General features: G+C 43.9%; 1 protein-coding gene across 2 annotated transcripts in view; it reads right to left on the bottom strand.

Moving 5' to 3' along the window:
• Positions 1–16948, bottom strand: part of ATF2 (activating transcription factor 2) — a 443302-nt gene that overhangs the window by 253356 nt on the left and 172998 nt on the right. For both annotated transcript variants that reach the window (XM_085645248.1, XM_085645249.1), the window contains exon 8: positions 13103–13217. In XM_085645248.1, coding sequence (XP_085501374.1) covers positions 13103–13217 — 115 coding nt within the window. The remainder of the gene's footprint in view (positions 1–13102; positions 13218–16948) is intronic.

Raw genomic sequence — 16948 nt, 5'->3', positions numbered from 1 at the left:
CGAAAACATGTGCCCATCTTCAAATTATCAATGCATAAAATAACTGGTTACAAGTTTGGGAATATTAATTTAAGATTTATTGACTATAAATTAATAATTGTGAGCATTTGGTATTAAGTCTCAGCGATGTATTGATTTTCTTTTTCATTTCTAGCAATGGATTATTTGTTGTAAGTATAATTTGTTATTGTTTGTTTATTTAGTTTAATAAAACTTTTTAAATAAAAAAAACAGCATTCTTAACTCTAGGGCAGTACTTTTGCACTTGGAATTAAACCATGATTACAAGTAATCCCATATTCATCACCTACAGAAATGGGAAGATCAGAAACATGTGTTACTGGGCAGATTATTGCATGTCATTCATGAATTTTAAATCTCTTCTAGGGACATATTCGGCTCGACTAGACCTGGCAGATATGCCCCCGAAAGACTGGAAGAGTAAGTTACTTACCTTCTGGAAACCTTTTTAAGATAGTTTGACAGACAAGGTACTCCTTCGCAAACGAGTCAGAGTACCCTGTCCGCCAAACCCTCTGTCCACCCACCTTAATTAGAGAAGGCATTATTTACTTTCTGTCGACTTAGCCCCCATTAACTCAATCGCAGAAAACTTTCTCTGACGGGCTGATGGTGTAAGGGCCATTGGAAGGAAGGACATAATACCACCTGCCCTATTTAGGGTGGACAATGTAATGCCCTTTTTCCTGTCCGTCACTGCCAGGAAAACCCGGGAGGTGAGGGACAGAAAAAAAATTCCCTCCCCCACACCCTGGGAGAAAACATCATGGGTGGGAGAGGGGACCATTAGCTTTTTGAAACAAACTCTCACTTTGGGACCTTGTCTCAGAACATCAAAAACATTTTAAAAGTCTGATAAACGGCCGTTCACCAAACTTCTTGTACATTGAAAGGAACCACCCCGATGGTGGTTCTTTTCATTGTACAGAGATGACCACTGAGTCAGTGGTCATCTCTCATCGAAGAGGCAGATGTAATGTTTTCTGCCTCCCTGGCAGAATCCCAGTCATCAGACTAGATGCAGAGACTTTCAAGCAATAGTCCCTGCACCACGCTAGGTGGCGCCATGTAGCTTTGTGGTGACCTCGCACAGAGGCAGACATAATGTCTTCTGCTGCACTGGCAGATTTCCGGCCATCAGACTAGGTGCAAAGATTTTCAAGCAATAGTACCTGTGGTCCACTAGGCGGAGCCGTGTGGCTTTGTGGCGACATCACATAGCCACGGAAATGGAGCCACATATAGGAACCACCCCCACTCATCGTCAGTTTCTATACTGTCTTTCTTCCATGCCCACAGGTGCAGATCTACTTAGACAAAGTGCGTATGACAGTGTGCCAAAAAGCAGTTTGACACCTTTTTGAAAAGTCTAGATGTCTAATTCACAGAACGTTGAGGAATCTGAAGTTAGACGGAGTATCCACCAAAAAGAGCATTATCATAGGCAAGTACATTGTTTTTTGATGGATTTATCTAAATGCAGATTCCTTAGCTTTAGAATGGATACACAAGCAGTACCTCCCGAAAGCTGAAGGGTCTGTGGAGTGGAGTCCAACCAAAAAATATGTATATATCCTGCAGACCCGAGCATGCAAAATTACCCTCTTTGCGTACTTGGCTGTCAAAGCAGAAGTGTTTAGTGAATTTGTGCACTGACACTGATGTCACAGCTTGAAAGATGTCCAACAGAGGAACTCCCTCAGCTAATTTAGTTGTAGCATAAGCCATGGTGCCTTAGGCCTTCTGGGGTTTCTTTCAGGTTAGAGTGTAACAGACCTTTATAATGAGGATGTTCGGCCTCGACAGAGTTCTCTTCGGTACTGCCTTTCCCTTTTTTGGCATTTGCAAACCCTCCAAAGATCTGATCACTGACATTATTCTTAGTGTATTCAATAAGAAGTTTAAGGCTCATTTTGGTTCCAGCCGGTGAAGTAGATACTCCTCTTTCGAGGAATGTGGTGGAGAGAAATATGTTGATAGGGTGATGGATTGCCTTATGGAGAAAGGGAATACCAATGTAGAAAGGTAATACTACTTTAGACAGAAAGGAAGTATACATCTTCAGCATCAACGTTTTGGGAAAAGTGATGTAGGGTGGTTGTATTGACAGTTCCTGCAGTTCACTCACGCAGAAGGGATCCAAATGAGAAAAGCCATCTTGATGGTTAATAGCCTCAAGGACAGCTGTGCAGAGGCTTGAATGGAGTGCATATGAGAAATTATAGATCAAAGTTAAGGTCCCATTGTAGCATTAGAAACATTTTTACTGAAACATATGCATTAGACATTTCAGGAACAATATCACAATAGATGATCTGAAGAGGTAAGGCTTTTCTGGCAAACACAGAAAGACCAAAACAGCTGACATGCAGCTTTGAACTATACCCACTGCAAGGGCTTGAGGGCTAACGATACAATAAACAAAAACACATCAGAAAGTGTGGCCTGAAGAGGATCAAGCAAGGTACCTACACCAGGTCACAAATCTCTCCCTGTGTCTCAAATAGCCAAATTAGTTTGACCAGTATGAACAAAGGTGCGAGAATTGTAATCACTATCTGAATAAATGGTGTTCAAGTGTCATCGCTCAGTCTCCATGTATGGTAGTGTATGTTGAGCAACAGAAGGGAAGGGGGAAAGCGCAGCGAAGGGTCGACAAAGAGTGAGGAGACTGCGAGGAAACCACAGAACAGCTGAGCTACTGAGTTGTAGTGAACGTTGGGCGTGTGAGGTGATGGGGGGTTAATGAAGGTGGCGGAGGGGGCAGAAGATGCAGAAGAGGTGCAAGGGTGCGTGGAGGAGAGGTGGAGAGTGTGGGAGCACGATGCTGAAGCCCTAAGCAGAGTGCATTCACACGCGCACTGCAGAGCCTCCGAGTCTGCCTTGGTTGCCACTTTTTCACCCGCTTCCCTCGCTTGCTTGCCCTGATGCCTGCTTGCTCCCACCTGACCCCAAAATTGAGTCACAGCTAGCTGTCACAGCACAGATGCCTCTCGTTGGAGCTTCTGAGGCCACCCCAACCCTCGCTCAGCCCGAGCCCTTGCCCCTGAATTGGTAGTGACAGAGTGTGCCCGGGACTAGGTTCCGAGAGTAGCACGGGGAGTAGATTGGGTGACCGAATCGGTGCGAAGGTGGCCGGTTTAGGGTCAGGTGCAGCCTGCACCACCACCACAACCATGCACCAGGCTAGTCGGGGTCCACCAGTCTCACCCCTGCCGCCTGCACTCACACACTTGGGGGGTGTCTTGCAGACGATCTTCAGGACGCAGGCACAGCAAGAAGAGAAACTGAAGGTATACTACCTCAGAACACAACAACTCTACTGATCTCTTCAAGTGAGTCTTCAGCAACCACCTCACTGGTAGTGAGTCAGCGCCAGCAGCACCAGGAGGAGGTATTAGGAACCAGCAATGCCCAGCTGAGTGATCACCAAACTAGCTCAAGTCGGCAAAAGGGAGCTGGACACAGGGCATGTGACACTGTGAAGTTGCACAACATTAGGACACAATAGATCAGAATCCGGCATTAAGTCCTCAATCCTAAAACTAACATCGAACCTAAGTCCAACCACAACCAGCAGTGGTCAGTATCAAGCAAGTTGATACAGACACATAATGGTGGTAAGCCGAATCATAAAAAATAAAGTGCAGACCCCAAGGACTTTGATGCGCAACCGGACTTGACCTACCCCCATTCACCACAGTTAGGGTAAGATGAAGACTCCCATGAGGAATCTAATGATGAGGTAGGCCCCTCTAGGCTCTCTTCTGCTCTCCGCCTTACCCCTCCCATGAGACAGCCGCTCAGGCAGAAGATATTTCGGACATTCTGGACCAGGATGAGTTGGTACATCCACGGTCCGCAGACTGGTGTAGAAAATTATGTGGCAAAACGGCTAAGGAGGACCCTACAAAAGGAGGCGCGTGCTCGCCCTGAATGCCATGCCCCTCCCTTGCCGGCAAGATGGCCTTTACACCTGTGTTAGACTTCAGAATGGCTACTTTCCTCCAGAAATATATTTGCGATCCCATAAAACGGATTGACAGATCGTGGAAGTCCTGTCAGGACAAGCTACTAGACGTGATCGATCCCCTCACAAAAACTTTGGCGCTAGCAGAGGAGGACAAGACTTCTGGGACAGCCGAGAATCCCTGTCAGGTTAGGCACAGAGGACAGTTGTTTTCCTGGGGAACGCTAACTCCGCTCTATCTACAGAGCAACGCCGGTCCCTGTTAATAAAAATCAACCACAAACTGGGGAATTTGGCGACCACAGAGGCAGGTGCAGTGACGCAAGGAGGGCTATTTGGAGAGCACTTCATAAAAGAATTGGGCAAGTTTGTTGCTACGTTTACCTCTTTGCATAAGGTACAGGCCTCAATCAAGAAAACTTTTCACCCTCAAATTTTGTGGGGGGCGGCCATGGCAGAGGGGGCTAGCTGTTTCTACACTCACGACCTCCCCCCCCCAACCCCAACCCCCCACCCCCAGACCCAAAGCTTCTACAAAGGGCAGGACCAGTCTCGCTCCTGGGAATCTTTCCCCACTAGAAGAGGATTCAGGGCCCGCAACCATGGAGGCGCCTCCAGGGGGGAAGTCCAGTCAACCCAGTCAGGTAAGAGTACTCCATTCCTCAAAGCTAAAAGTGAGGGGTCGTTTAGCTCTATTTTTACACAACTGGGAAGCTCTTACCTCCGATGCATGGTTTCTACAAATCGTCCAAGGTTTGCACATAGAATTCTACGGTTCGTACTCTCAGACACCACTTGCACGCCCTTTGGTTTTTTTAGACACCCAAGCAGACTTGATAGATCAGGAAGTGGCAGATCTGCTCAGTGAGGAAGCAATTTTCCTTACTTACCTTTACCCATGGGAAATCCTCAGCAATCTCTTTTTAGTGGAGTACGGGACGGGGGGCAAAGACCTGTGATCAATCACAAGAAATTCAATGGGTGTCTAGTGTATTGCCACTTCAAGATGGAGGGCGACACCTTTTGCGTGACCTTTTGAGACCAGATGACTGGATGGTACGCTTGGATCTCAAGGACGCCTATCTAAACGATCCCCATCTCTTCCCCCTCACTGCAGATTTCTGCAATTTAAATGGTGGGATCAGATTTACAAATTCAATACCCTACCGTTCGGCCTCTCTTCGGCCCCTTGGTGTTTTACCAAGCTATTGAAACCGGCCATACAGTACCTCAGGGCCCAAGGCTTTCACATGATCATCTACCTGGACGTTCTCCTGCTGATGGATCACAGTCCAGACACCCTGACGCTCCAACTACAAATGAGCATTCACCTCCTGGAAGGGTTAGGATTTATTATCAACTGTAAAAAGTAACTTCTAACTCCATCCAAGCAGACCTCTTTTCTGGGTTTCGTGTCAATTCCGAGGAAAAAAAACGCTGAGTCTTCCAGCTTGAAAGATTCCCAAAATCCGGAGGGAGCTGTGGAAGACATTGGCAACTGAGACAGATCGAGAGGGTGGTAGGTCTTCTATCGTCCTTGATTCGAGCTATCTTTCCGGACCTGTTACAATACAGGGCCCTTCAGTGACTCAAAGCCTCCCATCTCCAAGGGGCATCCAATACTCAGAACAGATTCCTCCGACGGAAGAGGTCAAGGATGCAATGCGGTGGTGGTTGGCGCACATGGAGGCCTGGAACGGCCAGGCCATTTTCGGCTCAGATTCAGATATGGTCATCAATCCAAAGTGAGCAAATCCGGATGGGAAGCTCGCTGCAGGGACTCTTACAGGTGGAAAATGGTCCGCAGAGGAGCAGGCACTGCATATCAATTGCCTGGCGCTCATGGCGGGCCAATTTGCGGTCCAGCGTTGGACCAAACACAAAGTGTCTTGTTGTGTCCTGCTCAAGATGGACAATCGCTCGCAGTTTGCTACACCAATCATCTGGGCGGCTCCAAATCAAAGCCCCTGGCAGATCTAGCCAAGGACTTTTGTGCCTTTTACCTGTCCAATAATGTGTCAGAGATGGCGGAGTATCTACCAGGCGCAGCCAACAGAGTATTGCATTGGTGCTCGAGAGAATGGTAAGACTCGGGACGGTGGCAACTAGACCTTGAAGGTCGTCAAAAGGTTGGAGGAACGATGGGTCCCATTCACAGTCTACCTTTTTTGCGTCCAGATTGGATTACCAGGTCACGAGGTACTTCATTTGGAAGCCAGACCCGTTAGCGGAGGCGACAGATGCCTTCCTCCAAGATTGGTCTGTGGAACAGGGGTACGCATTTCCCCCCTTCATGATGATCATGCGCCTCGCGACTCCGGTGAGACACCAACGAGAGTACATTGTGCTGATCACTCCGCTTTGGAGAGCCCAAGTGTGGTTTCCAGTTCTTCTGGAACTTTCTTGATATTCTCTAATCCTTCTACCCCCACGCTCCAGATCTCCTTCGGGATCCTCTGGGCAATTGTCACCCGCTCATTCAGCAATCTGCAACAGAGAATACTGCTCATGGCGTGGTGGATTACAGGGAACGCTGGAGAATCCCAGGCCTTTCACAAGCAGCTGAAACTATGCTGGCCACAACCAGGGCAGCGGGAACCACAAGAAGATATAAATCTGCTTGGTCCTAGTGGGTGCGTTGGAGTCTTCAAATCGGTGAAGATCCCTTGGAGTACGAGGTTGTCCCCATATTGAATGTTTTGGCTTCTATATGATCTCGGGGCCTAGCATACCGAACAATCACCTCATATCATTCACCGATCTCAGCAGGCCATATGCTGATTCAAGGAGTGAACGTTGGAGAACATCCTCTGGTGTGCAAACTGATGAGGGGGATTCAGCTGGCTCTTCCCCCGGAACCACGTTATTCATCCTTGTGGGATGTTAACAAGGTGCTCCACCTCTTTAAGTCTTGGCAGCATAATGACTTTCTGTCACGCAAAGAATTGTCCAAATAATTGGCAATGCTGTTATGCTCACTCTCCTGTTGCAAGGTTTCTGATCTCAGGGCCCTTCACAATACCAGGACGAGTTTTTACCGCTCAGGGAGTTACCTTTAAAATCTTGCGGAGAACAAAATCTAATTCCAGTGTGATATTAGGTAAGTCACCCAAGCTGTGCATAGCACAATGTTAGAAGGCATACGAAGCTATGACAGAAGACGTTTTCCCTCCCGGGGAGCGGAAGCTATTGGTCGCCTTAAAGAAACCTTTCAAAGCCGTCTCTCCCCCCCCACCATTGCCCAATGGATCCGTTGGGTCGTGCAAGAGGTAGGCATTGATGTGTCGTAATTTGGAGCTCGCTCAGTGATAGGGGTTATGGCCTCTAAAACCTTTACTCTAGGGGCTCGTCTACAGGATATTCTTCAGACTCTATGTTCAAACGGTTTTATTTTAAACTGGTGATTGATAAGGCATCTTTGGTGGTTGATAAGTTTGCACGAGTATAATCCTCACCTCTGGTCCTGACATAGAATGAAAACTTTCCTAGCAATAGTAATGGAAAGTTTCAATTCTATTAAGGACACGGAGGTGAGGATTAATCCCGCCCAGGTTTCTGTAAACTTCCCACCTGGAATGGTTCATTCATGGAAATATGGACACAGTAGAGGCGATGGACCCTTGGAGTGGCAACTAATTTCGAGTGGATATGAGGGGGGGGGGTCGATAACCACTTGGCTTTCATGTGCTTCTCTCATTTCACAATGGAGAGCGAGAGACAAATAAATCAGTTGCACTCTCTCAGCGACAATAGTTACACACAATAGCAGCTGATAATCTCAAGAGATGAGAAGGAAAGGGAATAGGGTCCCACTATATACGAGGATATTCGCTCGGTGTTCTGTGGTTGGGTGTTTCTTTGATGAAAGTGTGACCAATACCTACTCACAGGAACCGCATGACCCTTGACATCTGGAATTAGAGGAAAACTCCTCTGGCTAGAAGACCGGTGAGAGCGCTAGGCCTCATGAGTGTGCATGGTGTGCATGCAAATAGAAGCAGAGACACACATAATAAAGCCCTGACGAAGGCCCCAGACCCGATTGGGCTCTTGGAGTGGGCCGAAACATGTTGGCACAAGGGGTATAATTGAACAATTATATTCAACAAAACCCCAAATCACTTTCGATTTTATCCATACCCCAGGTACCCCAAAAATAAAGAAAAATCTTTGGGTATACCTGTAGGTATTTTTAACGATGCTTGTCCAGTTGGACTTTATCTATGATCTTCCATTTCATCTATGGTTGAGTCAGCCCTGATGGTATCATCTTACCACGGTGTGGATAGGCGCCAATGATGAAGCATGTCATGATAAGTGAGTGATGCATCTAATCTAATATCTTTAAATATTGCAGAGCTTGTGAGCGAATATCCTCAAATATAGTGGGACTTTATTCCCTTTCCTTCTCATCTCTTGAGATTATCAGTTGCTATTGTGTGTAATTTTTTATTCTTGCGGCAAACTTTGGATTTTGACTTATCAATGACTTAGAGATTAAGCGGGGGGTCAGCCTTGTGACCTTGAGCGAGATCGGCGACGCAAGTTTGATCGGAGTGGGAGGCTCGCTTTGACAGGGACCTCTTCTTATGTCCAGCAAGGTACAGCTTCGATTCTGCTCTCTGATCGTCTTCGAGTGCCGAGGCATCATAGACACATGTTATGGGTGTCCATGGCAGACATCTGCTTCCTGAAGTAGCAGCACGGCTTGAACCCTGTCATTATTGGGGAAACATTTCTTTTCAAGCACACTGTAGAAATGTTTTGAAATCATCAGAAGAATGACAAGTCGGGAGTGGAACTCTGCATCTGTGTTGAACTGTACGGAAAGAAAGGAACAGGCATCAATGCACATCGTTGGTGCCTATATGCGGTCACTTCTAGGGCAGTGTGAGGTCACCACAGGGCCACACAGAACAAGCTAGATGTGTGTTGAGAGCAACTGCTTGAAAATCTCCATATCCAGTAAGACGCTTAATATCCTTCAGAAACTGCCTGCCTCAAAGTCACAGAAAGAACACACAAACTAACCTGCACCATGTCTTAGTCAGCATAGAACACATATTCAGGAGAACCAGTTACCCACTGAAGAAAGGAATCCTGTTTCTGTTATGCAGTGCAGTTAACCTTCTAGCTGGTTCAAATGCAGAGATCTGCCAGACTGCAAATCTATACATGTTTGTGGTGAAGCTTTTCATAGAAACCAGTCTGCTGCAGGTGTATTTTTCTTCTCACTTCTTCCATCACACAACTATCACCATATTTTAAGTAAACACAAAGCTTTCACCATACTAGGGACCAAGGCAATCTCTTGCAAGCATGCCCATAAACACATTTCAGAGGGCAGAAAGTGCAGGCTCCACACATATGTGCATGCAGACCTTTATTGCACACACTAGAAGCTCAAGCTGAATGCATGGGCCAATTGGAACACTCACCTCACATAGACAAGCCTGTAAAAGAATCACTGCAACAGCAAGGTCGCACACTCCATCTATCCCAATCGGCATACTGATGTACACAGGGCACAATACCTCTCATCACACCAAGAGCTTGTCCTGCAACATTGCAAACAGAATGGACAGGCACCACCATAAATGTAACTAACAATGAGCAAGTGCTCTTACTCATAACCACTGTAAGAACATGCACGTTAAACACATATGTTAAAAGTTGTGCATCACTGTTTACTTTCTAAATAGCTGGCCCCTTTACTTTGATCGGTGTTAAGCTTGGTTGTTTCGCCTGAAAAAATTGTCTTCAAAAATTGTGATTGTCTCTAAATGTTTTGTCTGTTGAAGGACACAGGACTGTGTCCCACTCTATTCTGCTTTTTGTAAATCCAATTTATCACGGTTAATAATAAATCCACATGTCCGGCTGGACATTTTCAATTAATATAGTACTGATTCTGGTCTATATTTATTGTTCTTACACCAGTAAGTAATTTTGAAGGACCAATTGTTTTTCGTAATAGTAAGTACCCTAGGTCCTTCTTACCTGACGGGTTCCCCCTTGTTTATAATTAAAATACCTCTGGCAGGTATGGCAAACCTGATGCTAATATAGCTTTTCCAGCCCATGAAGCATCCGCTTGTCTTTTAACAGTCAAGGAAAGTAGTGGACGAATCCTTGTGTCTGCATAAAGCATCCAATATTATAAATAATAACAATGATTTATCTATGAAGTCCCAGATCGGAACAGCAGTCTCTACCGGATTCTTTCAGTTAAGGAGGATTAGGAAAATTGGCAGATTCCTCACTAGAGAAGCACTGGTGCAGGTTGTCCTGGCTCTGGTCATCTCCCACCTAGACGACGCAAACTCTTTATATCTCGGGTTACCTGCGTATTTAGTTAGGAAACTACAGATGGTGCAGAACCAGGCTGCCAGACTGATCTTCCATCAGCCAAGATGGCAACATGCCATCCCCCTTTTGCGGCAGCTCCACTGGCTCCCAATACCGCAACGCTGCGCCTTTAAAACTGGGTGCCTCATTTTCAAATCCCTACAGAATGTGGGCCCAAAATTAGTCTCTAATCTTATTAGGAGACATGTACCCACGGGTAATCTGAGATCTGCCCACATGAATTTACAGGTCATTCCTCCTTATAAACGGAAGAGACTAGGCGGCAGCAGGTTCACAGTGTTGGCTCCACACTTCTAGAATGGTCTTCCCTATGAAATCAGATCCTGCATAGACTTACCTGTATTCAGGAGACGTTTTAAAACATGGCTCTTTGTCCAGGCTTCCAAATAGATCTATCAGGGCTCAACTACTCCTACACTAGCGCCAAGAAACCAAGTGGTGTACGTGCGCTGAATTTTTTTTTTAACATAACAATATTATGCAAGATATGTAGACTTCAGCAATAACAGGAGCACAAAATCTGTTCAGATGCATGTATTTTGTAAACACCTTTCAGGAGTCTGAGTTGGAATTCTATAAATGCATCATTCACAAGATCTCTTCTAGCAAGACAACACATTACATTTAAGGTTGTCTTGCATGTCTGACTCGAGCAAGTAACCCTTTTTTGAATAGGGCAGCCATCAATTATTTCAGGTCAAGTGCAAGGACCTACATTGACTCATTAAATAAAAGAAATATTCAAGAAAATCGCCCTCTTCCTCCTCAAAGAGTGTCCTCAGGAGTGAAAAGAGTCAGCTACCTTGTTTGAAGATAATGGGTAGCCTTCAGCCCAACAGGGAGTGAGGAGTATGGTTCAGGTGCACCAAATTAAGAGCCAGTCTTTTTCCATGCACATTATGAGGCAACAGAAATACCTTTACTTACTAATTCTTTTTATGAATCTAAGGAATACTGATGAAACATCTTTCAGACCAACATGAAGAGGAGTCGGTACAGAATGCCAGAACGGTTGGTCCATGACACTCAGGGGCTTATTACATTGGCAGTTGGACATGCGTCAGACCACCAGCGAAGCGGGATTGAGACCGCCTGTCAAGGAGTCGGCAGTCCCACCCACCATATTTTGATCAGATTGCTTTGTTGGTGGTCAGAAACTGCCTTTTTCTACTGCGGCTTGTGCTACGGCCCGGAAAAGGGCAGCAGCACAAACTGCAGTAGAAAAAGTCATTTTTCAAACATCCATGCATGGATCTTTGGGGAGGACACCACATGTGCCCCCCTAGCAATTTAGCTCCCATAGGGAATGAGGGCTTTGCTTGGGGCCCCCAAAGTCCCGTTCTGACAGCCTTTTCATTGGGGTGGAATTGACGTCTGAGCAGGCACCGACTCCATTCAGGATCACGATTTGTCCCGCCAACCCGTCAGGCTCAGTAGATCCTGACAGAGGCGGTAGTCCGTCCCCCGGTAGACAAGGGTCCAGCCGCCTGCATGCTAATGTGGCGGTCGGCCTGCAGGGCTCTCTGCCGGTGGGACCGGTGGCAGTCCCACCAACATTTTAATGTGCCCCTTACAGTGAATCCTCAACAGCTTGTGATACTGGGTTGGAAAAGTCTGAGGAGCAGGGGAAAAGAGAAGGCTTTTGCTATTCCAAGCTCTTAAGATGGACAATTGAGCAGCAGGGAACAAAAGTAATGGCATCGCTCTCTTGAAGGATTTCTTTTTAAAACCTATACAGCAGATGAGGGGAATTGGTAGATCTGAGGGTGAAAAAAGGAACTCCCTACACTTTAAGTGCTCAGACATTAACCTTTTTTGTGATTATTAAAACCTGGAACTGGACTATCCTTGCTCCTTGAACATGATTGGGTGTGTTCTTCAATCTTTGAGTGTATGTTAACCTCAATGAGGGCGGGTTGGTTATGATGGAATTTATATAACACAAACCAATGTTAAGAGGGTACTATAGAACTACATGAACTATGTGCTGGTTGCAGATGTTCAAATATCAATTTTATCATCAGCCATTTGGTTATACTTTCGCTGGAGGATTGAGCATTTACCATTGTAGGAGCACAGTTAGTATGTCAAGGGGTATCTGAGATTTAGTGAACTGTATGGCAATATAGTCTGCAAAAAGTGACCGATGTAACAGTGTGAACAGTTCCGAATGCCAGGAGGAAGATGGAGAAAAAGATGGTCATAAATTCTTTCCTGGTTGTTAGAGAAGATGTGAAGTGAAGAGAGCGTTCCAGGGTGTCGTGGGAAAGAGAAAGAAGTCTTGTTTCATGGTTCTCAGAAAAACATATGACCCCCCCCCCCCCCCCCCCCTCCAAACTATTAGGGCTCCACAGTCCTTTGGAATTAAATAATACACTGGTGCAGATGATGCCATCGATGTCACAATGTAGCACTCATAATTGATGACTGCAGTGCTATTGTCCAAACAAACCTCTCCTTTGTCTGACAATTCAAAATGTTTATTTTGCCATTTAAAATGGTATGCTGTTTCAAACATTAAATTAATGAAGGTTACAGGTATCTCGAAAGATGGCAATGGGATTTGATAAAAGGGGTGCCATAATTTAATTATGGCGGTTCTATTAAAATAGAGTTGCCAACCGATAAATATTAAGCTTGAAAATTATGCTTTTACAAACAAAACAATACAAGGGAAAGTTCTAAATAGTTATGCCTAAGTTTTTTTTTTTTTATGTGAATAAGTGCACGTAATAAACTTACTGGAGCTGAAGCAGCAACATGTACATTAGGTTTTGTGATTGAAGCAGGAATGGCAACTGGCATGGTTTGTCCATTAGGAAGATGTAACAGCACAGGAAAAGTACCACGGACTGGTCTAAGGATAGAAGAAACAGATGTATTAGATACATACCTCAGACCAAATAAATGATCCTATACAATTAGTAATAAACATTATATTGCTTAAAGACAGATATCGTATTCTACAAGACCTGCATCATCATTTCAGTTCATGACTTTTTTTGCAGTTTCCTCTCATGGCATTCTGCTGTATTTCAGAGACTTCCGAGTGCTACGCATACAATCCTGTAAACGTGTGATGCCCACATAGTTGGAAACAACATAGTTAGTATAGACTTGATAGCTCTTTGGCTAAGTAATTGACTGGCAATTATTTAACAGAAGTTTAATCGATTATCAAAAACGAAGGTCGTTAGAAATCTAGTTGTGGAGGATGACTTCAGTTATTACGTAAAGTTGGTTATGAATGCGCACAACTGGATCATGATTGTTAAAAGCGGGCAAAATTTCAGCTCCAATGTGAAATAAATGGAAAAGGCTCACCCGAAGAGCGATCTAGGGGAAAAAACCCTTAAATATGCTTAAAGGCAAACTAAAAACATTGTGGGTTTCATCTTCAAACAAAGAAAAATTGCTAGAGTTCGGGTGGCCCGCTCCACCCAAACAGATAAACAAGCTGGAGAGGTCATTACTCAGTCAGAAGGGATAAACCACGGAGTCTGTTCTGTTGACTCATGTCATTTAGAACTGCTGAAACAACCTTCTGTTCAGCAATTCTGATTAGAAGCCATCAGCTAATCAGAACAGGTGTTCATAGTTGGACCCTGAGTCCATTGACAAGTGTCTCTAAATCTACTGAATAGCCTTAACATGTTAGACTACTCAGGGAATGACAGTACGGGTGACAGGAGTACACTGAGATACCACCAGCCTCTTGCAGCCATAAAGATCATTGAATAATGTATGAAATGGCTTAAATAAAATCAAAAAAATTGACCTGCTGCACACAACCTTTTTTTTAAGATAAAGAAAGTATATCCCTACCATCCACACAGAAACTTGCACTTGTAAAAATCCTGTAAGCTTAACAATGTCTCAGTAACTTTGCACTGATATACACAAATGCATATCATGTCTACTTACCAAGTATAAACATAACTAGTTTCTACTATAAAACAAACAAACAAGGTATTTGTACAAACTGAGAAGGCTTGTTTGCCATCCTCCTTTATCTAACCAAGAACTTGTTGGGTAGATTATGGTTATTAACTTTCAAAAGCAGAGATTTTCCAATTACCACTTTTTGGTTTAAGATACATTGAAGAGAGCAGAAGGACCCATACATATCTCAACTGGCATAATGTTTGCATAGTTGAGAACTTACAAAACACTAGACTATGCCCACAAGAGGAAGAAGCCTCTTAACTGCGAGTGAATGAACACGAAAGTCTGAAACAATGGGCAATGTTGATTGGTCAGATCATTTCTTGGGTCCATTTAACTTCCTCTCTTCAAATGAACATCAATCTAGATGCCCCAGCATCTACAGTCTCATCAGCTCTTCAAGATAACTCGACAAAACAGGGAGTGTCAAGACTTTCCAACCTATACTGCCTAAAAAAACAAAATATCAGAAATCTAAGCTATCAGCCCAATTCTTCTTTGAAAAGAAAACAACCAAGTAAAGAAAAGCCCTCAGAATGGTTCTGTTGTCTAAATCGCTCTATGGTGAACCTTAAAAAACATTCATATCGATAGAAATACAAGTAATCTTCTTTGAAACAATAGTGTGCTAGCAGCCCTAAAAAGCTGTTCATATTGTAAGACAACTAATCCTTCCCCTAATACTATGCTCAATAGTAACCAAATAGTAACTCCTATTAAAACTGCAAACCAACTCTCCCACACCCAGCTACCCAAGGTCCAGGCAAACCTTGAATCAATACAGAAAGTTATGGTTAGTTGATCAGTTTTCAGAGAATTCACCCATCAGGGCTCCATAAAACAAATTCAAAGCTTAGGCCACCTATTGACTTAACAGACCAAGTCCTTCCCACTGGTATCAAAAGACTTTGGTTGTTCTTTGAGGTCTTTATAGCTCAGCTTAATAGCCCAATGATCAACTATTAGTCATTGGCTACTTGAAAATAGATAAGGTTTCTCCTACAAAATCTAATCATAGATGACTCTACATCACCTCAAATAAAACTCTTCAAACCAGAATTCCTACTGATTCTTCCTCTTAAGGGCATCACACCTCTACAGACTTGATTAACGTACATAACATACTGGATATTTTCGCATCCATTACTGGATATGCAAAATACCTGGGCTTCATGTACAACAATCAAAACCTTCATGTTCAAATCAATTCCTTTGCAAAAAGGGGTGCAGTCCTAAATCAAGAAATCAAACATTTCCTTCCCGATGAAGAATTCGAAAAATGATCCAATCTTGGATTTTACAAAAATGGACTATGGCAATTCCTTGCACACTATAATTCAAAAGGCACACCTTGCAACTCTTTAGAAAAGTTTGGGCAAACTGATCACTAGCAACAGAAAGCACAACCACATTTCTCCTAAGAGGATCACACTGAAGTGGCTCTGGGTTGAGGCCGGGGTACACTCAAGTTGGCTAGCATAATCCACAAACCTCTCCACTACTGGACACTAAATTACCCAAATTGTGGTCTTCTCAGATGTACAGATGCAACTGGGAATACACAAATCTGATTTCTTGTTTTCCTGGCACTCTTTCCCTGGGGGTGCTATCAGAATTCACCCTTCTTATGAAGACTCCAAAAGTGATATCAAAAGCCTACTGTTCCTTCATCCATTTGCCAGTCCTCAGAAAGTGAGAAGATTTGTTGGTATACATTCTTCATCGCTTTTTGCTGCACACCAACTGTAGCAGTGTTGGACCTAGCCCTAACCAACTGCGAGTCACACTATACATATATGTTATCCTATTCTATAGCAACGTTGGATGTGTCGGCTGGATGAAAGGGGAGGATTGACTTCTATTACAACACCACTATTATGAGCAATATTGTGGTACATCCCATCCTCACTCCCTCCAGACTCTTGGAGAGAGATAGAAAAGCAATAACTTACAAGAGAGCTGGAAACCTTATTAACATCCACAGAATGAATAGAACTTGAATCAACTGCCAATGTTCGTAAACAGAATGTGATTAATTTGGATATTTACATCACAAAGAGATTTAAAAATACAAGGATATAAAGGACGATGTGAAAACAAATTATTTAGTATTATAAAATAAGCATTTGCTTGTGAAGTGTCCATGGTGAAATGCATACAGAACTTGTATAACATAATAAGTACATGGTGCTGTCTCTGAGAAACCTTACATGAGCACAGGGCACCTAAAGCTACAAATAGAGCCTTTGCTCTCACCACCAAGAACTGGAAACTTTGAAGGAGGGAGAAATCCACCCTAAAAGCATTGCTATCGCAGAATATCAAATGAGCAACTTATGCATTGAGGGTGCAATTGCCAAACGTATAAGAGGACCTACTCTCATTAGCCCCTTTAAGGTATAGCTTAATAAAAGGCCTTAAATCCAAGGTATTGAATCCAATTTGTGGTGAGGGATGGAGGACAGAACAAAGAAAGAAGCACAAATCCACTGACTGTCATAAACAAGCATTTGCAATGCAATAGGTCTCGCAGTTGTGAGAGTTTGAGCTATTGGCATTGTAAATGGCAATGGCTTTTATTTACGTGTTGGTTTTTAGAACATAAATAAAAGGCATTGTCATTTACAATGCCAATAGCTTAAA

The sequence above is a fragment of the Triturus cristatus genome, chromosome 3_1 (genome assembly GCF_964204655.1).
Source record: "Triturus cristatus chromosome 3_1, aTriCri1.1, whole genome shotgun sequence".
Classification (NCBI taxonomy): domain Eukaryota; kingdom Metazoa; phylum Chordata; class Amphibia; order Caudata; family Salamandridae; genus Triturus; species Triturus cristatus.
This window is presented reverse-complemented; position numbering and strand designations above follow the sequence as displayed.